This window comes from Schistocerca americana, chromosome 2 (assembly GCF_021461395.2).
Source record: "Schistocerca americana isolate TAMUIC-IGC-003095 chromosome 2, iqSchAmer2.1, whole genome shotgun sequence".
NCBI classification, from domain to species: Eukaryota; Metazoa; Arthropoda; class Insecta; order Orthoptera; family Acrididae; genus Schistocerca; species Schistocerca americana.
In genome coordinates, this window is record NC_060120.1 from 653,012,161 (window position 1) to 653,038,341 (window position 26,181).

General features: G+C 37.0%; 1 protein-coding gene across 1 annotated transcript in view; it reads right to left on the reverse strand.

Moving 5' to 3' along the window:
• Positions 1 to 756: 756 nt before the first annotated feature.
• LOC124591328 (protein takeout-like) overlaps positions 757 to 26,181 on the reverse strand; it is a 64,750-nt gene continuing 39,325 nt past the window's right edge. The window contains exons 4-6 of the mRNA XM_047131725.1: positions 19,125 to 19,258; positions 18,410 to 18,559; positions 757 to 1,223 (exon numbers count right to left, since the gene is read on the reverse strand). Coding sequence (XP_046987681.1) covers positions 1,069 to 1,223; positions 18,410 to 18,559; positions 19,125 to 19,258 — 439 coding nt within the window. The 3' untranslated portion in view covers positions 757 to 1,068. The remainder of the gene's footprint in view (positions 1,224 to 18,409; positions 18,560 to 19,124; positions 19,259 to 26,181) is intronic.

Genomic DNA, 26,181 nt, shown 5'->3' on the forward strand with positions numbered 1-26,181 from the left:
AAATCTTATATGAATTATATCATTAGAGAAGTAGCTTCAGTCTTAAATTACTACATTGTAGGTAGATGATGATGGGTTGCTCACTTTTCTGAAATAGTTGTATGACAACAATCATCTTCAAAGTGAAACCAGAGTAAAATTTTGTACTGTTCACCAAAAGGTCCTAGATGCATACTGACAAAAGAAAAGAAGGAAAAAGCTAGTTGTTGTTGCCTTAGGTCTTTTGCTGAGAAAAAGAGGTGAGAAATGGGTTGAAGGAAGTGGGGTGATGCAGTGTTAATTTCCCTAAATCAAATTAGTTAAATATTAGGATTGATTATTTGACAAAGTTAGAGCCAGTTTTCTATATGATTGTATGCTCTGTCTAACAACAACATTGTTAATGGGATGTCAGACTCTAATCTTCCTACCTTTTCAGCAAAGTAGTGTAAACATCACACAAGATACCAGGTCATGGGAGACGTAGCAGGAGAGAAAGTGAGGAAAATAAACATTGAAATACTAGAACACCAGAAATATGGGAATCGCTGAATAGAGGGAAATGTTTGGTGTACCAAACTATTACTGTATAATGACGTATGTGTATAAGAGAAATTTCAGACAGATTTCTTCTCAGTTGCACCATAAAAGAATGAGGAAAGCTCTCACTCGCCAACAGTCCTTGTACGTGGCATCTTGACACATCGTGATGGTGTTACTAGTGCTATGTTTCACTATGAGGAATTCTGATATGATTGGGTTACATATATGCTGATATTCCTGCCAGAAACAATATATTTTCCAGCAAATTATTAATTCTTCTTACAATTTAAACACAGCTTCAGTTTTCAGTATAAGTAATAATTTATTTTATACAAAATTTATATAAAAAATTAAATTTCTGGGAGGTTAATGTAGTGAAATTTTGTAGTGTTCAGTCATAGAACATGAGATTCATGTTGTGTTGCTAAAGGTAGAATGTAATTCACTTCCTCAATTTTTTTTTTTTTTTTTATTAAGAGATATTTATTGCCTCTTTCTAATGCTGGTATAGAACATCTGTACATGTCTTCAAAACCTTCTGACTTTTCACTTTTTAGGGAACATTTCATCAAATGGTACTTTCAGAAATACTCCTCTTGAAATATTCAGGAATATACGACTGAGGGCAGTTTCTAGGGTAGGCTTTAATTCAGCAAAAATTTCCTTCCAGTTTTCATTTAGGAATTTATTCATGTTCTCGTCTGCAAAAAGAAAAGGCAGAGTATGATTACATTTATAATTGCATTGTACTGTATTGCATAGTATAATATACTAGTCAAAGACATCTGAAGTGTCTTGCACATGTATATATTATAGTTTCCTATTGACTTTGTATTTTCTCATCTAGGAAAGTGTGTTCTCTCTGTGATTTCCTTTCAATGGAATCCATAGAGGAAAACACTATTTTGTTTGAAAGCTGGAAATTACAGATATTACCAACCCGTGTAGAAAATATAATGCAAGTATGAATTAAAGAAATCTTAACTCAATTATGGCTATAAACAGTTATAAAGAGTGTGTTTATTAATTCCCATTGCTAATTTTGAACTTTTCATCACTTATTCTCAGAGAACACATACAGAAGATGAGTGAGAAATGTCTCAAATGTAATGGTCTGAAAAAACAAATATTTCTCAAAATTGATTGTACATACTGTCATTAAAAATATCTGCAATAATTAAGCTAGTGTTTGTAACATTAATTAAGCTAAAAAGTACTGTGCTAAGTCACAGTAACTGTCAGTATTATTTAATTATACCATGTAAATTGCTTAGATTATATTTCTTATAGTTTGTATAGAAGTACTGTGAGAAGTGTCTGAATTAACTCAGTGGGATACAATAATTTTTTGTACCAAAATGTTGAAAGCTTCATCTGAATAGTTTATTATATTTTGACTAAAGTTCAGTCTCGATCACACTATTTATGTTTTAATGATATAGGTAACCGGTTTCGGTTCTTTTTACAAAACCATCATCAGACCTGTGGATAAATTTTAGGAAATACTAGAAACCAATCTTTAAATAAAATGAAAGTGTCTAATGATGTCAAAATTTAACAAGATAAAATAAAATTAATTATACCCATGGCTCCCTTAGGATGGTAGGCGGAGCTCTCCTTGCTGCTACGCAGTCAACTGATGGTTATGAGTGCTGAGCACGAGCTTAAATATGCAGAGGCTCCGCCTACTTCCTGTCACACTACTTCACAACTGCCAATCAGCGTTCATAATATGACGCCATCGTCAAAGTATAAAAGTAGGAAATACACTAATAACATAAAATTGATTCATTTAAATGTCTGATTAATAGATAGTTAGTATGTGTACATCTTATTTATATTTTGGATAAAAACAGTAAACTACGATGTGTAATAGTTGTGCCCTCTATGGGCAACCTTAATACTATTACAGTGTCAGTTACATCAAAGATGTGAAAGTCCTTGGAGTTGTAGTATATATCGATTATACCGAGTCGCCTACTTCACAATTGCATCTTTGTTGGATGCTGCAGAATCGTCTACTTTAACTATAGTTTTCATAGCAATATTCTTTATAGCAGTAGGGTAGCAGCCAAGAGTACGTTCCGCATTATGTATGTCTGAATAACTGATGCGACTGCTGATAATTTTTTTTTTTTTTTTTTTTTTTTTTTTTTTTTTTTTTTTTTTTTTTTTTTTTTTTAGGCTTATCGATCTAATAGTTTTTTATAATAATCAATGTCAATTTAATTTTTTTAAATGTTGTACAGCATATTTTACATACATAGCTTTTGCCATGGGTATAACTAGTCTTATATTTTAAAAAACAAGAGAGTATATGTATTTATTATAAAATTTCGTCAAAAAGGTCGTAATAATATTTTTCGCGAAAATCTAATTGTTCATTGGGCAGCATTGATGATTTGGTTTTCAAATGAGCATATATCTCGATTTCTTCTAGGATATTCATAAGTAAGCCTTTATTTGCATAATGAAGAACTTGTAAATTCTGCTCTACTGTCCCCTCAGCATGATTATTGAATGCTATATGATGGCCGAATACAGACTTTGTTCATGAGGTACCCGACGTATGTTCTTTGTACCTTACTGCAAAATTTCGACCTGTTTGGCCGATATATATTTTCTCACAGTCTCTACATTGGATCTTGTACACTCCTGATCTAGTAGATTTTCCATTATCTTTACTTACGGTGTGTCTTAATTTTTGTTGTAAAGTATTGTCAGTTGTAAATGCTATTGTTATTCCAGAATTTTTGAATAAATTAGTAATTCTATCTGATATGTTTCCCATATATGTCATCTTCATATATTTTGGATTACCTATTAGTGGAGTACTTTGTGATTGTTGCACTTTATTAAAAATGATATCTACCTGTCGTGTGTCGAAAGAGTTGGTTTTTGCAATTTGTTTCAAGATGGTCATTTCCTTTTTGATCTCATTAGCATCTAGCGGTAATTTTAGTATTCGGTGTATCATAGACTGCAGCATCCAACAAAGATGCAATTGTGATGTAGGCGACTCAGTATAATCTATATATACCACAACTCCAAGGACTTTCACATATTTGATGTAACTGACACTGTAATAGTATTAAGGTTGCCCATAGAGGGCACAACTATTACACATCGTAGTTTACTGTTTTTATCCAAAATATAAATAAGATGTACACATACTAACTATCTATTAATCAGACATTTAAATGAATCAATTTTATGTTATTAGTGTATTTCCTACTTTTATACTTTGATGATGGCGTCATATTATGAACGCTGATTGGCAGTTGTGAAGTAGTGTGACAGGAAGTAGGCGGAGCCTCTGCATATTTAAGCTCGTGCTCAGCACTCATAACCATCAGTTGACTGCGTAGCAGCAAGGAGAGCTCCGCCTACCATCCTAAGGGAGCCATGGGTATAATTAATTTTATTTTATCTTGTTAAATTTTGACATCATTAGACACTTTCATTTTATTTAAAGATTGGTTTCTAGTATTTCCTAAAACTTATCCACAGGTCTGATGATGGTTTTGTAAAAAGAACCGAAACCGGTTACCTATATCATTAAAACATAGTGTGATCAAGACTGAACTTTAGTCAAAATATAATAATTAATTGATCACTGTTTTCCAAAAATGTTTACCAAAATTGTGAATAGTTTATTCATAGGAAGAAGAAATAATGGTGCTTTTACAATACCTCTGTGAAAGGAAACAGAAATTGTTACTGATTAGATAGTGGAATTATATTAATGGAATTGGAAGAAAGGCAGAATTTATAGAGGGGTGTGGAATAAAAAGGGAAGAGGAAACTTACTTCTGTAAAAGTGCAGAAATTTCACATTAGTTGTCAGGAATGTCCTTTGTGAGAACGTTATCAGACAAGGATAAGGATGAAGCAAATAGATGAAAAAATGTTTAATCTGTCATACAGATTTCACAAAGGGGAGAACGCTTACAGACATGCAATGAATTAAGAAAATAAATAAAAAACATTGCTTTTTGCAGAATTTAAGTGTAACTAATTTGAAACAGTATCACATGAACTGATACTTAACACACTAACAGTCATCATTGTACTGATAAAATGATGATAAAGGCTAATAATTTGTGTGTCACATTTTGTTTCTGTGTTAATTATGAAATTTGCTTGTGGGCTGGTGTCAAGGTGAATCACTTACTTCCAGTCTTTGGAGCTATTGAGAATGAAAGCATTTCAGTTTGTAAGTAGCATGAAACCAGATAATCACATGACATTTGGAGTCTGACTTAAATTTTGTGATGGCATGACAATCAACAAGTTAAGAAGTACTGCTGTTATGTTTCTGACTAAAGCAATTTAATTACAATAACTTCAAATATACAAGTATAAGAATGTTACATGTATTACAAAATCTCGGCACAGTGAAAGTTGTTACTTCTTTTAAAATCCTCCTTTGTGAAGCTAGAGAGAATAGTTGTCTTTCGATACAATTTTTTTGTTCATTTTATTGATATATGCCCAGATAGCCCAGCAAGTGGCTGTGTTCAGGTTTGATGAACCCAAGGTTTTTGGAACTGGTAGTTGATTAACCATGCCAGTCCTCATTTTCTATGCAGGGTGGTTACAGTTAAACTTTCTCTACTTCAGAGAGCCCATACAGGACTACAAAACTTCATGGAAACATCCGTAAAGACGGGCGGAAGAGAAATAACAACTAAACCTTTGCTAGAAGCACATTTTAGTTTCCACTGTGTGCCACGTGTATGTTACAGCTTACAAAAGTTGCTCAGTGTGATGACCATTTGCATCCACGGCAGCCTGGAACCACACTAGAGATTGTTTGTAGCACTTTTCAAATGGTGGACCATGGGATTTACAGCTGTCATCCACTGCTTGAGAATCACACATTACGTGCAGCATTCTCAGCCACAACAACAGTAACTTTAACAATTTTTGGTGAAGTTGGTTACATCAGCATCTTCGAGGAGTAATTACCAAATTGACAGTTAGCCATTTAATTCGAACTTTAGAATGAGACCCATGTTGACTGACTGCAAATGCAACGCACACTGATTCTTGTTTCAACCCTATGTCGCCATACAATTACCAATGCCTAACAGTGAGTGGTGGCACTAACACTACTAACAATGCAAATGCTGCAGTGCACATTCTGAACATAATTTCTAGAAAGTTTGGTACTCATATTGTAAATAGTTCTCTCTTGACTGGCTCAACAGTGAAACTTCAGGTGTAACCACCCTGTACTTCCATGACATGGGGGCCAGTGTGTCAGCTAGCCTGGATGTAGGTTTTAGGCAGTTTTCCACATCCAACGAGGTAAATACCAGATTGGTTTCCATGTCCAACGTCAGTTCCATGATTTGCAAACACTTTGAAAAACATTATCACATTTGCCCACGTGATAAACACTAGATGCAGACAGAAGGGGTACACTGAGTTGGCAGTAGCTTTAAAATGCCTTTGGGAGTGGCAACCTCAATGTAATAGTAGTCTTTGTAATAGTATGGTTGGTTCTGTGCATGCTTGAAGATGTACTTAACTAGTGTTGACCCAGTACTAGTGTTGACCTGGCCTTGGCTTGATAAAAGGTCACAGAATGGATAAATGGATTTATTGAGAATGTTACACCTGATCAGAACAGATATTGTCAGTGTGTTTTACAGTTAGGAGATAAAAAGCAATGTTTTCTTTAAAATTTAATGAATAGGTATGCTCCTCTTTCTTATCAGTTTTCTGTTATTATCTACATTAATTTGATTATTGAGTGTAAGCCAATTGTCGGTGTAGTCATAACATTCCTCAAGCCACATGTTTTCTCCTCATCTCCATGAGTAATTTCAAATGGTAGGCAAATGTTCTGTATGTGCCACAGAGGAATTTATGGAAATAAAGTAGCTGATATGGTGCCCATGGGTGTGCGGTTCCCAAACATCCCACAATCTTTCATTTAAGGCATATGTATTCATGGAAGGATGGATGGCTGAAAATGAAGAGATAAAATTTTTGATGAATGAAAGTCAGCGTTTTACTGTGACATTGCCACTCACATAGAATGAAATGGTCATAAACCACCTCCAAATTGTATACGTCAATGGAAGGTGCGCTATGAGTATGTAAATGAATGGCATATGAATTTCTGTACATTCATCAAGTTAACTGCTGGCTTACCAGTCTTGTGTACAAACTGTGAGGATGAAATCACAAATTTAGCTAACGTGTGTCACACATACAGTTTATAATTGGTGCACTGAAAACAGTCTCCATGTAGGAAAACATGAGCTGAGTACAATACAAAGTCTGCGAAGTATCTCATCTCTTGCCTATAGGTGGACAAAAGTTAGATACAAGAAGAAGCATGCAAGAAGAAAATTATAGTCACTGATAGTGCAACGAATGATATCAAACTACATGGGAAGAAAAAGGACACTGAAAACAAAGTACGACAGCCATTTTCTACCTCAGAAAAATAACAGATCCACTGTGAGTCAGGTCACTGATGGTGAACCAATATTGAGAATTTCCTACAATGCATTACGAGCTCGTACGAACAAGAAAGACAAAAGGAACTGTTGTTGTGCAGCAGAAAAGTGCTAATAGGAAAAAAATGAGTAAGTATCAACCAGCAATAACAGGTAATGAAACCAGGCACAACATTTCCCACAGCAACTTCTGTGAATCATGTGTAATAACAGCTTCAATGTGCAAAGACATTCATGTGTTCTTAGCAGGCTGTAATAAAGTAGCATGAAATGAAACAAAAGACCTAGTGATCTCTCTCAAAAGAAGACTGTACGAGTTGAGAAGCTTAAATGTAATCATCTTCTCTGTTCCACATTGTCATGAATTACCAGATTGGTCATGTGTAAATAGAGGTACAAAGTGCAAATGGAGATACACTTTTAAATCTCATGCATATATTTTGTATAACTTTTGTCGATATAAGTAGGACAGAGAGAAGATTCCACATTGCTACATCTCAACAGATGAGGGTAGGTCATAGTAATAACGTGGATTTTAGATTAATACACAGTTGAATTTTAGAAATAGTAAATTGAATGTACAATGTCATGCTGCAGATGCTATTCCTCTCAAAGACAAAAATTATTAATTCTTGGGAGAAGTAATCATGAAATGCCATGTCAGTGAAGCAATACACCTGCAGCACTAGGGTTATGGTGTTTTTTGTGACTAGTAAACATTCCACAAGGCCATACTAGACCATGCCAGTGTATGGCACATTACTCGTATATGCCTCAGACAGACATATGCACATGAGAGTGATCTACTATTTTTGCATTATAATATACAAGACTTACAAAACAAAACAGATTTTTTTGAATAATTTATCACAGGACTGGCTCAGTTTTAATAGTTTTTACAAAGCACCAGAAATCAATAGGTAGCATTTATTTTTTTCAAATTAGAAGGATATAACCTAGCAGTGTCTTAATTGTAGAGCATATAATAAAGGTGGCATGTAGAGCATATAATAAAGATGGCAGTTTTGCTGTTTAATCAATGAAAATGAAGCTCATAACCAACACAAAAGTGCTGTAGTTGAACAGATTTTGTGCTGACAAATTTACCCTGTCCCTGTGTGTGTGTGTGTGTGTGTGTGTGTGTGTGTGTGTGTGTGTGTGTGTGTGTGTAAATTTGAGTAAATTATTGTGAAGTCATAGAAGTGTAAATCTTCAGATATTTGAAGATCTGAACATTAAACTTTACCAGATCATTAGGAAAGCAAACATTTTACAGGTTGTATCCTATCTTAAGGGGCTAAAGATCTGCTTGGACTAGGACCCACTAGAACAGTAAATTAGTAGTGAATTAGGTATAAACCTCTATTATTTTTGTATGCCCCTTTTTGTAAACAGAGAGCAGTATGATCTCTGCTCATTGTTGCTTTCTTTTCTAGGGATTGTTCTCTACAGCTAGAACATTGTCACACCATTTGTTTAGTCAGAATCTCAGTGTCCGAGCAAGTAGTACTATCATCTGGTGTGCAAGTTATTATAAAGTTTCTCACAGCAGAAAGTGTAAACCCATCTGATATTTTGAAAAGCAGCACGGTTTGGGGACAACCATCTCAAAAAGAGTCAAGCGTACACCAGACACAAAAAGTTTGTGAGGACGAGAAAATGGTTGAAAATGTATCTCATCGACATCACCTGAAGACCTGTAGACTGAGGAGAATATTAGCATTGTTAGACAGTTTATTGAAGACGATTGTCAAATATCAGTTGCTGAAATTGCTAATGATGTTGGGACAAGCTATGGTAGCGCTCAGGAAATCATCACTGGCAATCTTGGATTTTGGAAGGTGCTCAGAAGGTAGGCACAGAGCACAAATTTTACTGTCTTGAATGTGTGCAGACTTCTATTCACACATTACCAAACTGAAGGGGAAACTTTTTGCAACAGACTTTGAAATGCAATGAAACATGGGTGCATCACTGCAGTCGGGAATCGACCAGGAGCAGCATGGACTGGTACAAAAAGGATGAATCTGCACCCTTCAAAACCAGAAGCTGTCTTTCCACAGAACGTTCTTGCACCAGTCTTTTTGATTTTATGTGTCTTGTTATCATTGTTTTTCTTCAAAAATATTGTACTGTGACTGATGCATACTGTTACCAACTTTTCAAACAAACAAAGTATACTATCATCAGAAAAGGCACACATTTCCAGTCCAGGATGTGGTCAGGCTTTGTGACAACTCTCGACCCCAAACAACTGCCTGAACTCGACAAAAAATTCAGGAGTTATTCTGGACGACACGAACATTCTTCCTGCAGTCCAGACTTATTGCCCTGAAATTTTCATTTGTTTGGACCACTAAAGGAAGCAATCAGAGAAAACAGATTCACCAATGACGTTGCCATCGACATGTCCATGTACAATTGGCTGTTGTCACAGCCACGTTTATTTAGTGAAAACAGGACGAAGAAACTGGCTGTTTGCTGGTATGTAGAAAAGTCAGTTTATTTGTATGAATTTTTCCGAAGTGTAAATGAAATTATAAGAAAATTCTAACTTATATTTGATTCACTCTCATAGTAGTACAGTAACTCATGTTATAACAAAAATGATCAATTCTCAGATCATTTGAGTCAGTGCATGCTAAAATACGTAATTCAGACGTAGAAAAATGAATGAGCACAAGGGAATACTATCTGCAAACTACATGTTAAGACATTCTTCAAGTCAGGAATCTTGGAAATCAGTAGCTACTACCATCGGGGCCGAAAATAAATGGAAAAAATTCTTAGAACTGTTTGGACTCTTAAATAGTAACATCCCACTAAAATGGTAATATTTTTTATAAAACCACATTTAAAATCAAAGCCTGTACCATTATATGTTAAAATAAAAAAAATATGAAAGGAAAAATGGAAAACATGTATAGCCTGCACAGATTGATGAACTCTTTGAGTAAGATAAAGAACCCTAAAAGTGGTACAAATACCAGTTTCACAAAGATGTCCGGAGATTAAAGGCACAAAGAATCACAACAGGTAGGAACCTCAGATAATATTTCAAAGTCTTGTTGGACAGCTGTAAATAAGAACTGCAATATACCACCTGCAGTATGCAGTGGAGACATTCTGTAGCTTATTGATGGCTTTTTTTTTTTTTTTTTTTTTTTTTTTTTAAAGGGGGGGGGGGGGGGGCAGGATTGGATGAAATTACCCTATTTCTGTTGAAGAAATTTAAACTTATGATAGTCTTAAGCAGTTTCCTTAAAGGTGTCCCTGACAAGTTGAAACTGTCTGTAGTCAAACCCTTACACAGAAAGGAAAAATAAACCATGTTCAGAACTATTGCACTAACCTCAACATTTAGCAAACTGGTGGAGAAAATAATATTAAAAGAATTCTTTGAACATTACAGCAGTGCTGACATGTTAGATGTTTCCAGTATGGTTTCAGAAGATGTTGAAGAACCACATCAGCAGCAGTTCAATTTGTCCGTTATATATTTGAAAAAATAAAATGAAAGTCCCAGGCAACGGTGGTATTTGGGGACCTCTCTGAAGCTTTCAGTACAGTTCATGAAGTTGTGCTCTTCTCAAAAATTGCAGTGATAAGTGTCAATGGAAAAGTCTTGTAATTGGTAGAAACACATTTCAAAGGCAAACAACAGCATACAGAAATTGTATGTAAAAATAGGAACATGCTGGAGAGAAGATGAGCAAGAATGAGGTGTATACATTTCGGTGTTCCTCAGGGCTTCATTTTAGGCCAATTTCTGTTCATATGCTATGTAAATGATTTCCCAGATTTTATAGATAATAAGCTTCTGATTACTACGTATGCTGATGACACATCTGGTATCTGTTGCGCAGGCAGTAACCTTTGAACTGAATTGAATTGAATTTTGAATTATTCAAAACTTTATTAAAAAGACAAGTTCACTTTGGAAGAGACAATTTAAAAGTTAATGTAGAAAAACAAATAATATTCACCTTGAACTTAGTGGTCCAGACAGAGAAAATATTGTGAATGATGAGATTCTGCCAAAAACTTTTTCAGAATCTAAGTTTTTGGCTGCATACATGTGGGGAGCAAAATAACTGATGATGGTCGAAGTAGAGAGGATATAAAATGTAACTGGCAATGGCAAGGAAAGTGTTTCTGAAAAAGAGAATTTTGTTAACATGGAGTATAGATTTAAGTGTCAGGAAGTCGTTTCTGAAAGTATTTGTATGGAGTGTAGCCATGTGTGGAAGTGAAACATGGACGATAAATAGTTTGGACAAGAAGAGAATAGAAGCTTTCGAAATGTGGTGCTACAGAAGAATGCTGAAGATTAGATGGGTAGATCACATAACTAATGAGGTTCTGAATAGGATTGGGGAGAAGTTTGTGGCACAACTTGACTAGAAGAAGGGATTGGTTGGTAGGACATGCTCTGAGGCATCAAGGGATCACCAATTTAGTATTGGAGGGCAGCGTGGAGGGTAAAAATCATAGAGGGAGACCAAGAGATGAATACACTAAACAGATTCAGAAGAATGTAGGTAACAGTAGGTACAGGGAGATGAAGAAGCTTGCACAGGATAGAGTAGCATGGAGAGCTGCATCAAACCAGTCTCAGGACTGAAGACCACAACAACAACATAATAGATGATTGACATATATGGAAGCAACAATTTGGCCTTGTCTCTCCAGTCTGTATGCAGTACAGAGATTACCACCGTTCCCTAAGGAATGTATATTTTGGACGACTATATCTCTTCTTGTCTTATGAAACAGTACTGTGGAGTGGGACATGCCATGCTAATACGAAAAGTGTTTCCATGCTGTAGAAGACAGATTTGAGGTTCATAATGAAAGTGAAACAAGGAAGATTTTTCTAAAAGCGTATTTACCAGTTTCAATATTCTCTCAGTTTTTGCCATGTGTCTGCTAGAAACCATTGTGCTAGTGAAAGAAGAGACGAAGTTCACAATTAGCAAAACATAATGCTGTAATTCATATTTTATTGACTCTGCACATGCAAGTAAAATTACATGTGTTTTCTATTAAGACAGTTCTAATAAGAACTAAAAATCCATAAATAGATAAATATGATGTTTAATGTCCTGCATAAATTGGGAGGGAGGGAATTCTATTTTGTTTTAGGTCAACTGTCTCATCAGTCGGTATGGTAAGTGATATCAGCCACAATTTTGTGATGTATTATTTTTACTTTCATAGACTTAATTTTATTATTTTATGTTAGAGTTTAAATGTAAGAATGATTGTGTGTACGGCAGTGATCAAGTAAGATTTGAATTATATTTTTATGTTATCATTGTACGAGTTTACACATTTTAATGGCATTTGTCTCTAATTCTCAGTAAAGTTGCTGCTAATCTTGCCGTTGACTGTATTTATCAAATGGCTCTCCTCCAACACAACAATGAAAATTACTTTTTTGTGTGTTACGAAATGCTCTACATCCTCACTGTGGGTCTATGGAACAAAAAAAAATGCACTTGGTCTAATCTAATTGGAATGGGTTCCCTTCATAAAAACAAATTTAGGAAAATGTGAGAAATGCATAGCACATACCGGTATAAGATTTTTAGTGATGTTTAATACATAGAATCAACAGCTTCTCATATCTTTCTTGTTAATGAAATATTCTAAATTGTTTGCTGATGTTGATTATTACATTTCATTTTAATAAAAGAAGGGGATCATTAAAAAATTCTATTTTTTTTCTTTTTTGTGGAAAAAATGAAATTTTGAAAGTGAGTAAGAATGGGACAAGTACATGTTAAAATCTACCCAAGAATGAGTACGAGAAATTGGCTCCTCATTAATATATCATCAAAGAGGACCTCCTGCAGCAAAATTGAAAAAAGATACCAGCATCTAAGAGTGTTGTTATTTTTGTATACAGGGTGGCTAACGAAATAAGTATCAAACGAAAAAACTACAAAGAACGAAACTCGTCTAGATTGAAGGGGGAAACCAGATGGCGCTATGGTTGGCCCGCTAGATGGCGCTGCATAGGTCAAACGGATATCAACTGCGTTTTTTAAAATGGGAAACCCCTTTTTTTATTACATATTTGTGTAGTACATAAAGAAATATGAATGTTTTAGTTGGACCACTTTTTTCGCTTTGTGATAGATGGCGCTGTAATAGTCACAAACGTATAAGTACATGGTATCACGTAACATTCCGCCAGTGTGGACGGTATTTGCTTCGTGATACATTACCCGTGTTAAAATGGACCATTTACCAATAGCGGAAAAAGTTGATATCTTTTTGATGTATGGCTATTGTGATCAAAATTCCCATCGGGCATGTGCTATTTATGCTGCTCGGTATCCTGGTTGTCATCATCTAAGTGTCCGGACCGTTCGCAGGGTAGTTACATTATTTATGGAAACAGGAAGTGTACAGCCACATGTGAAACGTCAGCCACGACCTGCAACAAATGATGACGCCCAAGCAGGTGTTTTAGCTGCTGTCGCGGCTAATCCGCACATTAATAGCAGACAAATTGTGTGAGAATCAGGATTCTCAAAAATATCAGTGTTGAGAATGCTACATCAATATCGATTGCACCTGTATCATATTTCTATGCACCAGGAATTGCATGGTGATGACTTTGAATGTCATGTACATTGTTGCCACTGGGCACAACAGAAACTATGGGATGGTGACAGATTTTTTTTGCACGGGTTCTATTTAGCGACGAAGCGTCATTCACCAACTGCGGTAACGTAAACCGGCATAATATGCACTATTGGGCAACGGAAAATCCACTATGGCTGTGACAAGTGGAACATCAGCGACCTTGGCGGGTTAATGTATGGTGCGGCATTATGGGAGGAAGGATAATTGGCCCCCATTTTATCGATGGCAATCTAAATGGTGCAATGTATGCTGATTTCCTATGTAATATTCCACTGATGTTACTACAAGATGTTTCACTGCGTGACGGAATGGCGATATACTTCCAACATGATGGATGTCTGGCACATAGCTCATGTGCGGTTGAAGCGCTATTGAATAGCATATTTCATGACAGATGGATTGGTCATCGGAGCACCATACCATGGCCCGCATGTTCACGGGATCTGACGTCCCCGGATTTATTTCTGTGGGGAAAGTTGAAGGATATTTGCTATCGTGATCCACCGACAACGCCGGACAACATGCACCATCGCATTGTCAATGCATGTGCGAACATTACGGAAGGCGATCTACTCGCTGTTGAGAGGAATGTCGTTACACGTATTGCCAAATACATTGAGGTTGACGGACATCATTTTGATCATTTATTGGATTTATGTGGTATTTACAGGTAATCACACTGTAACAGCATGCATTCTCAGAAATGATAAGTTCACAAAGGTACATGTATCACATTGGAACAACCGAAATAAAATGTTTAAATGTACCTATGTTCTGTATTTTAATTTAAAAAACCTACCTGTTACCAACTGTTGGTCTAAAATTGTGAGCCATATGTTTGTGACTAATACAGCACCATCTATCACAAAGCGAAATAAGTGGTCCCACTAAAACATTCATATTTCTTTACGTACTACACGAATATGTAATAAAAAATGGGGGTTCCTATTTAAGAAAACACAGTTGATATCCGTTTGACCTACGGCAGCGCCACCTAGCGGGCCAACCATAGCACCATCTGGTTTCCCCCTTCAAGCTGGGCAAGTTTCGTTCTTTGTAGTTTTTTCATGTGATGCTTATTTCATGAGATATTTGGCCTGGCCATGATCAATGGACCACCCTGTATAAACTCATTTGCTGCTTGTCATATGAATCAAAACTTAACTGTGTTCTGTCTGCAAAGATGTTATGACAGTTATGCAACTTAGCCTGAGGAATTGTATGGGAGGTGAATTTCAAATAGTAATAGCACTTTATATAAAAAAGTAAGCTGTGAGAAGGCATTCAGTTTCTTCATATATTCTTGTAAGGTACTAATGGTCTATTTATGCAGGAGGGTGTATTTTGAAAAATTCTGTAATAACCAATGTTGTGTGTGTGTGTGTGTGTGTGTGTGTGTGTGTGTGTGTGTGTGTGTGTGTGTGTTTTATTAATTCTGCAGACATAACGATTTACCAATATAAATATCCTGGATGAACTTATAAGGGAGTGTAATTTTACTGGTTAAAAGCCATAACGTATCTTGAATAAAAACCATCATTTCTTAAGTAATTCATTGTTACTGATTCCGAAAAATGCCTTTTTCTTAATTATCCTCTGCAAGGCACCTAACAGCAGTTTGCAGAGTATTTATGTTGATTGCTATTCTACAAATACCTGGGTATAACACTTTGTACTAATACGAAATGGAACTATCACTAGGGCTAAGTCGTGGGTGAAGCAGGCACTAGGTTTCAGTTTGCTGGTAGAATTCTGGGAAAATGCAATTGGTCTACAAAGGAGTTTTGCTTAGAGATCACTCATGTGACCCATTCTGGAATATTGTTAAAGTATGTGGGTCCCATACTAAATAGGACTGACAGGGGATATTGAACGTAAATAGAGGACAGTGCAAATGGTCACAGGTTTGTTTGACCCATGGGGGAGTGTCACAGACATCATGAAGAAACTGAACTGGCAGACTCTTGAAGATAGATGTCAACTATCCAGAGAAAGCCTACTTACTAAGTTTCAAGAACAAGCTTTAAATGATTCTAGAAATATACTACAGCCTCTTACTTATGACTCATATGGGGATCACGAGAACAAGGGTAGATTAATTACAACAGACACAGAGGCATTTGAACAATCATTCTTTCCTTGCTCAATATGGGAATGGAATGGGAAGAAACCCCAATAATTGGTACAGTGGGACGTACCATTTGCCTTGCATTTCAAAGTCGTTTGCAGAGTATAGATTTAGATGTAGACCTAGTTAATGATTTGGAGGAACAGTGTTTTAATTTCACTATTCCCTTGCTGAAGCATACACCATTTAGGCATAAAATGAGGCAGCAGTAAGCTAATCTTGCAGCGTTGCTGTCTGATATCATCTTTTACTATTGTTTCAGCTAACACATTGATAAGTTGTGCTGTCATATGTCAAAGTGAACAACAGTAATATAAAATAAACAGTGAACTAGGTGAGAAAAAAATTATGATTCAAACAAGAAAATGACACAGATTCCAAGCCAACACTGCCATCCAACAATGAGGCAATTCTCTACAAGGTAATTAGTGACTGAATATGAGATCTAATGCAACTGCACTGTCTAATGCTTTGAATGGGTCATTGCTGTGGGGTAACGTATACATAGTAATGGAGTGATGTAATGAAAGTTTATTTTGTTACTGTTTACTTGAAAAGTGATTTAGCTCAAATAATGTAAGTTTATTTTATCGCTGTGTAATTAAACTAAGATTTTGCTCATACATCTTTACCCAGGTAGTATAAAGACAGCAGTTCTTTTCATGTATACAGAGTAAGCCATGTACCCACTTGAGGGCTAAAGGTTCCTGATCGTGAGCAAATTTCCTATGGTTGACTGTACTAAGGGTGGCACACTTTTCTCAAAACTATTTGTTCAAATCAGACCAGATTTGAAACATGCGTAAGTGTCATATTTCTTCAGATTGTGTTACTTACATGATGGCAATATTGTTAACACAGAAGAAATTCCAAAAAAGAGTGTGACCTAAAAAACTGGCATTTAAGAAATAATATCTAAATATTGGTGAATCTTTTATTTGATTGCCATAATTGTAGTACACTTTAATGAAAATAATGTCATTAATTTCTGTACTAGTTTCATTGACATGGGTATGTTAGTTCAAGAAAAAATTGTATCTGAAGCTAAAAATTTCATATTATCGGGAAAATTTATTTAAAGTTTGTGATATAATCTTTCCAACCTACATCCGAAGTTAAAACTCTCAGGTATAAAGCCATCATCATTGCAATTTTCTGTACCCTCCAGCTTGTGTTTGGAGGCCCTGTTTTCAATTCTGGCTCCTTTTGTCATTTGTAGGGCAGTTTTCTCAGCCCCTCACACCCACAGCTGAGACCAAGTGACCATGCTAGCCTGGGGAGATGCAACAATTCATCCCTGTGTTCACAAAACCAGTGTTGGACGATTAGAGCTGTGTGAGCAGGGGTCCTGTCATACTGGAATACAACGTCGCATTTGTGGAACAAACATTGTACCGTGGGATGGAACTGATCAGCCAAAATGGTCACATAACTCTTAGCAGTAGCTAATGTGACCTAGCAGAGTAACCATGGGACCTATCCAATACCACAATATGGCTGCCCAAATCATCACTGAATACCTGCCACATTTCACTTGTGGAATGTAAACTGGGCCAGAAATTGGAAATGGTGTGAAACAAGACTCATCTGTCCAAAGTATTTTCTTCTATTGATTAACAGTCCAGATTATATGGCTTTGGCACCATGTTTTCCCATTATAGACATTTGTGTCACTGATATATGATTTTAGAATTTCAGTTTAACCTGCTATTCCCAGGTTATGAAACTCTCTTCATGGTGTTTTGGTGTTCACAGGGTTCACAAGTACAGCATTCAGTACTGCAGCAATTTTCATACTTATCGTCCCCACATTTTTCATCGCAATCCTCTCCAGTGACCATCTGTCACAATCATTGAACACACTTTTGTTAGCATTATGACCTGGCAAGTGATGTTTTTCTGCCTCCTGTGTATGTGATATAATTCTTTGATACAGTGCCTCTTGAATCACCAAACACTTTGGCTACCTTAATTACAGAAGCATCCACCATATGAACATAAACTATTTGCCCACATTTGAATGCACTGAGCTCTGATATAGTGCATTCACAACAATGCAGGACACTTTTCTGACTAGGGGTGACACTTAGACATATTGAGGACACTGCACAGTTGCCGTTCATTTACAAATACAACAACTTGACCTGCGTACTTGAATAGCATCTGCATATATATTCAAGCATGCATTTCTCATGGCGTTTTTATATTTTTGTCGAACCCCTTAACCTACTAGGCATTTTGATCAGATAGGTTATGACTCAGTTTATTACTCAGCTGTAGTTAAAGAATTAGATGCAGCTTCAAATTGAGTTAATGTCACATGGAGAATAGCAACAATGACTTGTATCAAAGTTATTTTAACATGAACAACAACATAATATTCATAATTATTGAAGTTCACACTTTCGGGACTCGACACAAGTGAATGAGTATCCCAGCTAACACTGATCATAATAAGTAGCACTATGCTGTAGTTTATGATGACACAAAATGTTAAAGGTGTTCTTGACTCTGTACTAAGATAAAAAGTATGAATTAGGGTATGAATATGGAACTGAGTATCAGTGGTGAGTAATTATGTAAATTACTGTGATCACGATTGACTAAACTCAGAACAGGTTCTTACCTATAGTTTTTCCTGCATTCAGAAGGTTCTCAAAATTCATCTCCATATGTGCTGGTTCCATAGTGTATATGAATTCAGTTTCATTTCTGTAAATTTTTCCTCCTTTCTCTGCTGGAACAGCTTTATGGATGAGATGGGATTTCAAATCCGCTGCAAAAGAAGTTGGTGCACTTGACTTAAAATTTACAGTAAGCAAAAAATAGAAGTGTAATTGTAAGTATGCATTTCATGAATTAAATATGCTTATTATTTTAATTGGTATCATTTTTATGAATTAGAACTGTAAGATAAATGCATTTGAAGTCTAATTTTAAACTGCCTGTAAAAGCATTAGAAATTATGTAGATGTAGTGTAATGGGATACATGATAGTGCTTCAGTTCTGAAAAAAGGATGTTGTTTCAATTAGAAAAAAAACTATGCATGCTTCACTGCAACTGTATTTAATCATAATAATTTGTGTATGTTTGTCCATGTACAATCTGCTGTTTATACATTGTGACTCACAAAAATGATTGGACCAAAATTACTATTGATACTATCTTTATTTCAGTACAGAATTCTAAAATTAAATGTAATTTTTCTGAACTAGGTAACATAATGGGCAGTGTGTGGACAGTAATACTGTATTAGTGTTCATATGGTAGTGAAAGGTAGTTCACTACTGTATAGGATCATGCTAATGAAAGTTATTTGCTTTTACTGTGATAACTCACTCATTATAATTTTTGATTTTCCTTTGCCTTTCACAGGGAGCAGCAGAACTTTTCCATCAGCTTCATAGTCAGCCTCTATTGTGAGTTTTGGTGTAATAGTATCACCTTCAAGATTATATCTTGATGGATCAGAGCTGAAATACAAATAAGTTCCATGTTACTTATGATATTATTTTCAATTAATTTCAACTGCATATTATTATAAACTGTACATGTCAAATCGTTGAGTTTTTTGTTCTGATACAGTATGAACCCCTGACACAGTGATCATATGTATACATGTAAATGATATTTGCAACTCAGTGATTACTTGATAACACCGAGAAACAGTGATTTTGTTAAACGAGACATTTTCACTAACTGTTGTCTGTTTTGGTCTGCTGATTTTGAATATAAAGTTAGAATTTCTCTATTCAGCTCCAATTTATTGTAATGTATTTGGTCTGCTAATTCTGTGAATGAAAATAATCAATTTTTGACAATAACTGGATGGGTAAAAAAACCTACTCACCAAACGGCAGCAGCAGAACACACACAAACATAAAAAGGTTTAACTTGTGCAAGCTTTTGGAGCCAGTGGCCCCTGCTTCTGGCAGAAGAGTTGAAGGGAAAGGAATGGGGGTGAAGGAAAAGGACTGGAGAGGTTTAGGGAAAGAGGTACAGTTCTGAAAAATCACCCAGAACCATGGATCGGTGGAGACTTACTACACAGTATGAGAAGGAAAGACTTCTCATCCCTTCCAAAAAGTCTCCCCTGACCCAGGTTTCTGTGTGACTTTTCTGAACTGCACCCCTTTTTCTAAACCTCTCCAATCCTTTTCCTTCACGCCTCTTCCTTCCCTTTCAGCTCTTCTGCTGGAAGAAGAAGCCACTGGCTCTGAAAGCTTGCTTGTCTATGAAATTACATTATATTGTCAAATTCTGAATATGAATTTAGAATCACTCTTTTGGGCTCCAATTACTATCACAATGTGAAAATATTTTAAGCTAAATTATTTATTATTGCATACCAATATTTATTTCTGTTATTTGAAGCTAAATTGTTTATTATTGCATACTAACATTTGTTTCTGTTATTTGAAGCTAAATTATTAGTTATTGCTAACTAACATTTATTTCTGTTATTTGCAGATACTGCTGTATTGAAATAATATCTTCCTATTGGAAGAATATTTAACAAGAGATGTATATCAGTGAAATAAAAAAAATCTTTTATGTTTGACATCTTATTAACTCTGTTTACAACTTCCCAAATTTTTAATATTTTGTGATTGTATATAGTGTGTTTGCCGACTAACAATGCACCGTATGTGTGTTAGCCATCCAAGCAGTTTTTGTTACATCTGTGGAGTGATAACTTTTAACTCTCAAAAGAGAAATATAACCTTAGTGGTAAGAATAGCATATGAACTCTACTTTGGCTGTAAGACAGGTGATCAGGATAAATCATGGCCACCACATACATATTGTGCTTCATGTGTGACACAGTTAAGAGGGTGGCTGGAAAACAGATCTCTTCACTTGTGATTTGGCATTCCCATGGCTTGGAGAGAACTGCAGTACTACACAACAGACTGCGACTTCTGCATTACACAGCTCTCTGGAGTAACAGTGAAGACTAGGCACACTGTCCACTATCCTGATCATGCTTCAGCTAAAAGGCCCATCCTCTCAGTTAAGCCTGCCCATTCCTCAAAAACCAGAAACATGGAGGATAGATATTGATGAGACCAAGGATGATGAATTTTCCAAGGCTGAGATACATTCTGGTTGTGAAAGACAGGACCCGTTGTTTTTCAACACAAACATTTCAACTGAGCTTCATATGATTACACAGTCTGAACTAAATTATCTGGTTGGTGATGCGGGGAAAAAGGATGGAATGTTCTGGATGAAAAATGAAAGGGGTGTTTTTTTTTAAAAAAGAGAGCAACAGTTTTAACATATTTTCAATCAGTACGATAACTTGATGTACTATAATGATGTGGACATTTTATTTGACATCTTGGGGAAGCCGCACAATCCCAATGAAAGGCAACTTTTCGTTGATTCTTCGGAGATTAGTTTCAGTGCAGTCCTTCTGCACAATTGCAACTAATATCATTCGATCCTTCTTGCATATGCTGCATATGTGAAGGAATCATATAACAACATGAAGCTTGTGCTGAACAGTATATAATATGATGGATGACATATATGTGGTGATCTGAAGGTGATAGTCCTGTGTCTTGGGTTACAACTAGGATATACAAAGTTCTGTTGTTTCCTTTGTGAGTGGGACAGCAGGGACAGAAAAAACAAGAATTTTGACAAAGCAATGGATCGTACTGGCAAAAGTTTTGAGTTTCTCAAAACCAAATTCCCTAGGATTAGTGACACCAAGATCAAAGAGGGTATATTTTACTCCTCCACAAATAAGGGAACTAATGAATGATAACGCATTCATAGAAAGTTTGAATGAAGTTGTGGCGACTGCATGGAGATCCTTCCAAAGCATTGTAAAATAACTTCCTGGGAAACTATAAGGCTGATAACTATGGAGAACTTGTTAGTCAGTTTATTGAGAATTATAGGAAACTTTGTTGTAATGTCTCTAAAACTCAATTTCTTGCACTCACATTTAGACTTCTTCTCCTCCAATGTTGGCAGTGTAAGTGATGAACATGGTGAATGTTTCTATCAGGAAATATCTGTGATGGAAATCCATTACAAAGGTAAATGGAGCCCAAGGATGTTAGCTGAGTACTGTTGGACTCTCAGAAGGGATGATCCTCAAGCTAGATACCCCAGAAAATCACAGAAATGCACATTCTATACTCTATTCACCGAAACAAGAGACGTGCTGTAAACATGGCAAGGTGCGCGACAACAGCGCTGCCGTTGAGGGGTGTACAAGGCAGGGGCGTCAGAAATTAAAAAATGAAAGTAATGTTTTTTATAATTTGGCACCTGAACATGATAAAGTGATCCGAGAACTACCTTCCGACACCTTTTTTTACATTACATTAAAATTTATTGTCAGTGAAAAAGAGAAATATTTAAGCTTTCAGGAAAAGTTGTTTTTCCGCGTTACTCTATATTTATCACACCATATCTCCTAAACTGTGTGTCGCACAGCAAAATAATTTTATAATTGCCTTCAGTACTATATGTTGATGACGTCTGCACATTTTCTGCTCAATAGAGTCAGTAATAGTGAAGTAATAAATTAAAATCTCACGTCTGATGCAGAACTTTTACCAAATCATCATCGGAAATATAGTAAGCGACAAACTTTTCCCCTTTAAATTTTTTTGTGGGGGTGTAAGCGAGAAAAGTTTCAGAAAGGTTTGAATTTAATTTTGTAGTTTGTTCGAATGCAATGGGTGCAACCGTTTGTCCTTTATGAGCGATGCATTGTGTGGTTCGCAGGCGCAGCGCTCAGTCAGTGTGGCCATCTTAGTTGCAGGTGTGACCTCGTTAGTGGGTGTTGTACAGCGGCGATTTCAGGATATCTTAAGTTTATCTGTTAAGACGCTTGAAAGGCTAGTTGCTGGTTGTTAGAGTAAGTATATGTGTTTGCAGTCACGCTGAGCATTCACTGTTTATGTGCGCATTCAATAGCATCACATGGTTTCTTATTTTATATATTCACTTATTTCATTAACATCACATATGGCTGTCCTCATTATGTCATCCACGGATTCACCGAGCGAGGTTGACGTGTCAGTTCTGAGTCCACCAAAGAAGCGAGCAAAGAAGAAATCATTAAGTTCTTCTGAGAAGCACGTGGTGCTTAATCAGTATAAAACGGAACTGTTACATCCTGAGCATTCGATGAGTGACGTTTCGAAAACAGCTGCAGCTACAGGTGTTGGACGTTCTTCAGTGTATCGTGTGATAAGTGAGTACAAGGCCACACACTCTTTGAAGTCTCCCAAGAAAGGAAAATTACGACAGAAACTTTCTGAAAGTGTTGATGACTTCGATAGAAATGCGATACGAAGGAAAGTACACGAATTTTTTTTTCGTAATGAATCGCCTACAATTGACAAAGTGCTTACAGTCATGAACGAAGACGCAGATCTGGGGAATTTTCGGAGAACTACATTTTATAAGTTATTGAGAGAAATGAATTTCAAATATGTTCGGCGTGGGCACGATAGCATGCTAATAGACAGGGATGACATCATTTTATGGAGCGGCGTTATCTTCGAACCATTTAACAGTTGAGAGATGAAGGCAGACCCATTTACTATTTGGACGAGACGTGGGTGAATGCAGGACATACCCGAAGTTACGTCTGGATAGATGACACTATAAATTCCTCAAAACGAGCGTTCTGTCCTGATTATCCACTGGAAGGAAGGGCCCATCAGGTAAAGGGAAACGTCTGATTATCGCACACATTGGCAGCAAAGCAGGGTTCGTTGAAGGATGTTTGTGGACTTTCGAATCCAAGAAAAGTGGAGATTATCATGAGGAGATATGCGCCGAAACCTTCGAGAAGTGGTTTCAAGATGTTCTTCCTCGGCTTCAGGAAAATGCAGTTATTGTTCTTGGTAACATGCCGTACCAGTCTCAGAGAAAAGAAAAAGTTCCCAATGCGAATTCCAATAAGCACGAAATATCAGAGTGGCTAAAATCTAAAAACATTGATTTCGAAGATGGTATGTTGAAGAAAGAACTTTTAGATAGTTAAAAACCACAGAACAGCGCACAACGAATACGCAATAGATGAAATGGCGAAGAATGCAGGGAAAACTGTTCTCAGAATTCCTCCGTATCACTGTGAATTAAACACCATCGAGTTAGTGTGGTCCAGAATCAGAGGCTATGTTGCAGCGAAAAACAAAACATACAAAATGCCGGAAGTTAAAGTACTGCTAGAAGAAGCAGTAAGAACAGTGACTGCAGAAGATTGGAACAAGTGCGTCCTCCATGTTGTAGAAAAAGTGGAAACTCCAATGTGCAAATTAGACTGCATTGTAGAGGAGAGAGAGGAGCGGTTTGTTATGACCCTCACTGAAAACAGTTCAAGTTTGACAGAGTGAATCTTGTTTCGTCCTTTATCATTATTATTACTGGTATTGTTATTAAAATTAACAATTAATTGTGTTTGAATGGAGCATTTTGTTAGCAACCTGAATGAAAACAAATTTGTTTCGACAAAATGAACTCAGTTTTACATTATTGTTAAATTTGTTTCGTACATTGTTGCCCAGGTTTCTCACGGGCCGCTGTGACAGCTCGGCAGCCAGCCGAACGCCGCTAGCTGCAAAGCTTGCACCAAGGATTTTCCACACGCCTAAGTATCACGTGAACACCGAATGCTTTCTCTGGAAACGAGCGTAGTCGCTCATGTGACATTGTTTATGTTTCGTCCCAGCTCTTGGTGAATAGACTTTAGGCACTATACAGGGAAATGTAACTTTTTTGGCACTAAATAAATATATAATTTCATTTAATTGTAATGTATGTGTTTAAAAAGTATATTCCCAATGGAAAAAGAAACTGTTAACAGATTTGAAATCAGCAGACAAAACTCCATATAAATCACCTTTCAGTCTCTATTTAACACATCAATTCCTCAGTGTAATAGGAAAGTTCTACTATTGAGATAGAGTGCAAACACACCCCCTATGTCCCTACATGGTGTGAGCTGCATGCAGTTTGTCAGCTGGACTAGGTTGGGATAGGGACTGTGTTGGGTGGGGTGGTACGAGGGCTCAGGTGTGGTACGTTGGGGCTCAGAGAAACAGCCACTTTGCCAGCTAGGGGTGCATGGGGAGGGGTGACTCATGAGCTAGGCATGTGATAAGCAGGTGTTGGAGCCAGTGGGGAGCAGCAAACACTGAAAATGGTGTGGGGTCATGAATTTTGAGGGTGTGATAGGGTGGAGCAAGGAGAAACTGTTGGGTGGTAGGTGTGGGGCATTAGTTTACAGGAGATAGAGGCGAGAACAATTACGGAAGCAAAGAATATGTTGCAAGAATAACTTCCGTGTACATAGTTCAATGAAGCTGGTGGTGAATGGGTGGATCTAGGTGGCCCATGGGTGAAATAGATGTTGAAATTGAGCATATTCTGCTTTGCTGCTTGTTGTACCACCAGGAGGTCAATTTTGTTCTTGGCAACAGTTTGGCAGTGGACATTTATCGAGATAGACAGGTGGGTGGTAATCATACTGACGTAAAAAGTTGCGCAATGTTTGTAGCAGAGTGCATAACCTGTCTGCTTCCACAGGTGGCCTGGTCTCTGGCGGTGTAGGATAACCCTGTGACAGGACTGGAGTAGGAGGTGCTGTTTGGGTCATTGGGCAGGTCTTGCACCTTGGGCTCCCACAGGGTTATGATCACTGTGGCAAGGGGTTGGAGTGGGAGTGGCATAGGGATGGACTAGGATATTGCTTAGGTTGGGTGGGAAAAACAACACCACTTTAGGAGAGGCAGGGAGGATAGTGGCTAGGATGTCCTTCATTTCAGGGCATGATGTTAAGCTCTGGTAAGGGATATGGTTCAGTTTTTTTTTTCAGGCCAGGGTGATATTGGGTAATAATGGAGGGCTGATTATTGTACGTGGTGGGAGGATTGGGGTGTTTGTAGGAATATGTTATGGGAAATCTGTTTGTAGACTAGATTTGGGGCGGTAGTGCCTGTCTGTGAAGGCCTTCGGGAGACGTGCAGCAGGGAGGTCTCATCACTGCTGACATCTCGTCCATGGGTGGCCAAGCTGTATGAGAGCAATTTTTTTGGTGGGAAAGGGGTGATAGCTGTCAAAATGCAGGTACTGATATTAGTTAGTGTGTTTAAGGTGGGCAGAGGTGTGGATGGAGCCATCAGAGAGGTGGACATTAATGTTTAGGAAGGTGGCACATAGGGTTACGAAGGACTCTGTGATGTGGAGGGAGAGGTGTTGAGGTCGTGAGGGAATGAGAGTAGGATGCCTTGGCCTTGAATCCAGGTTGTGAAGAGATCATCAATGTCTTGAACCAGACTAGGGGCGACAGCTGTCAAAATGCAGATGCACTGGATCCTTGCATAGTGAGCATAATTCATTCCAGAATCTTACTCGTTAA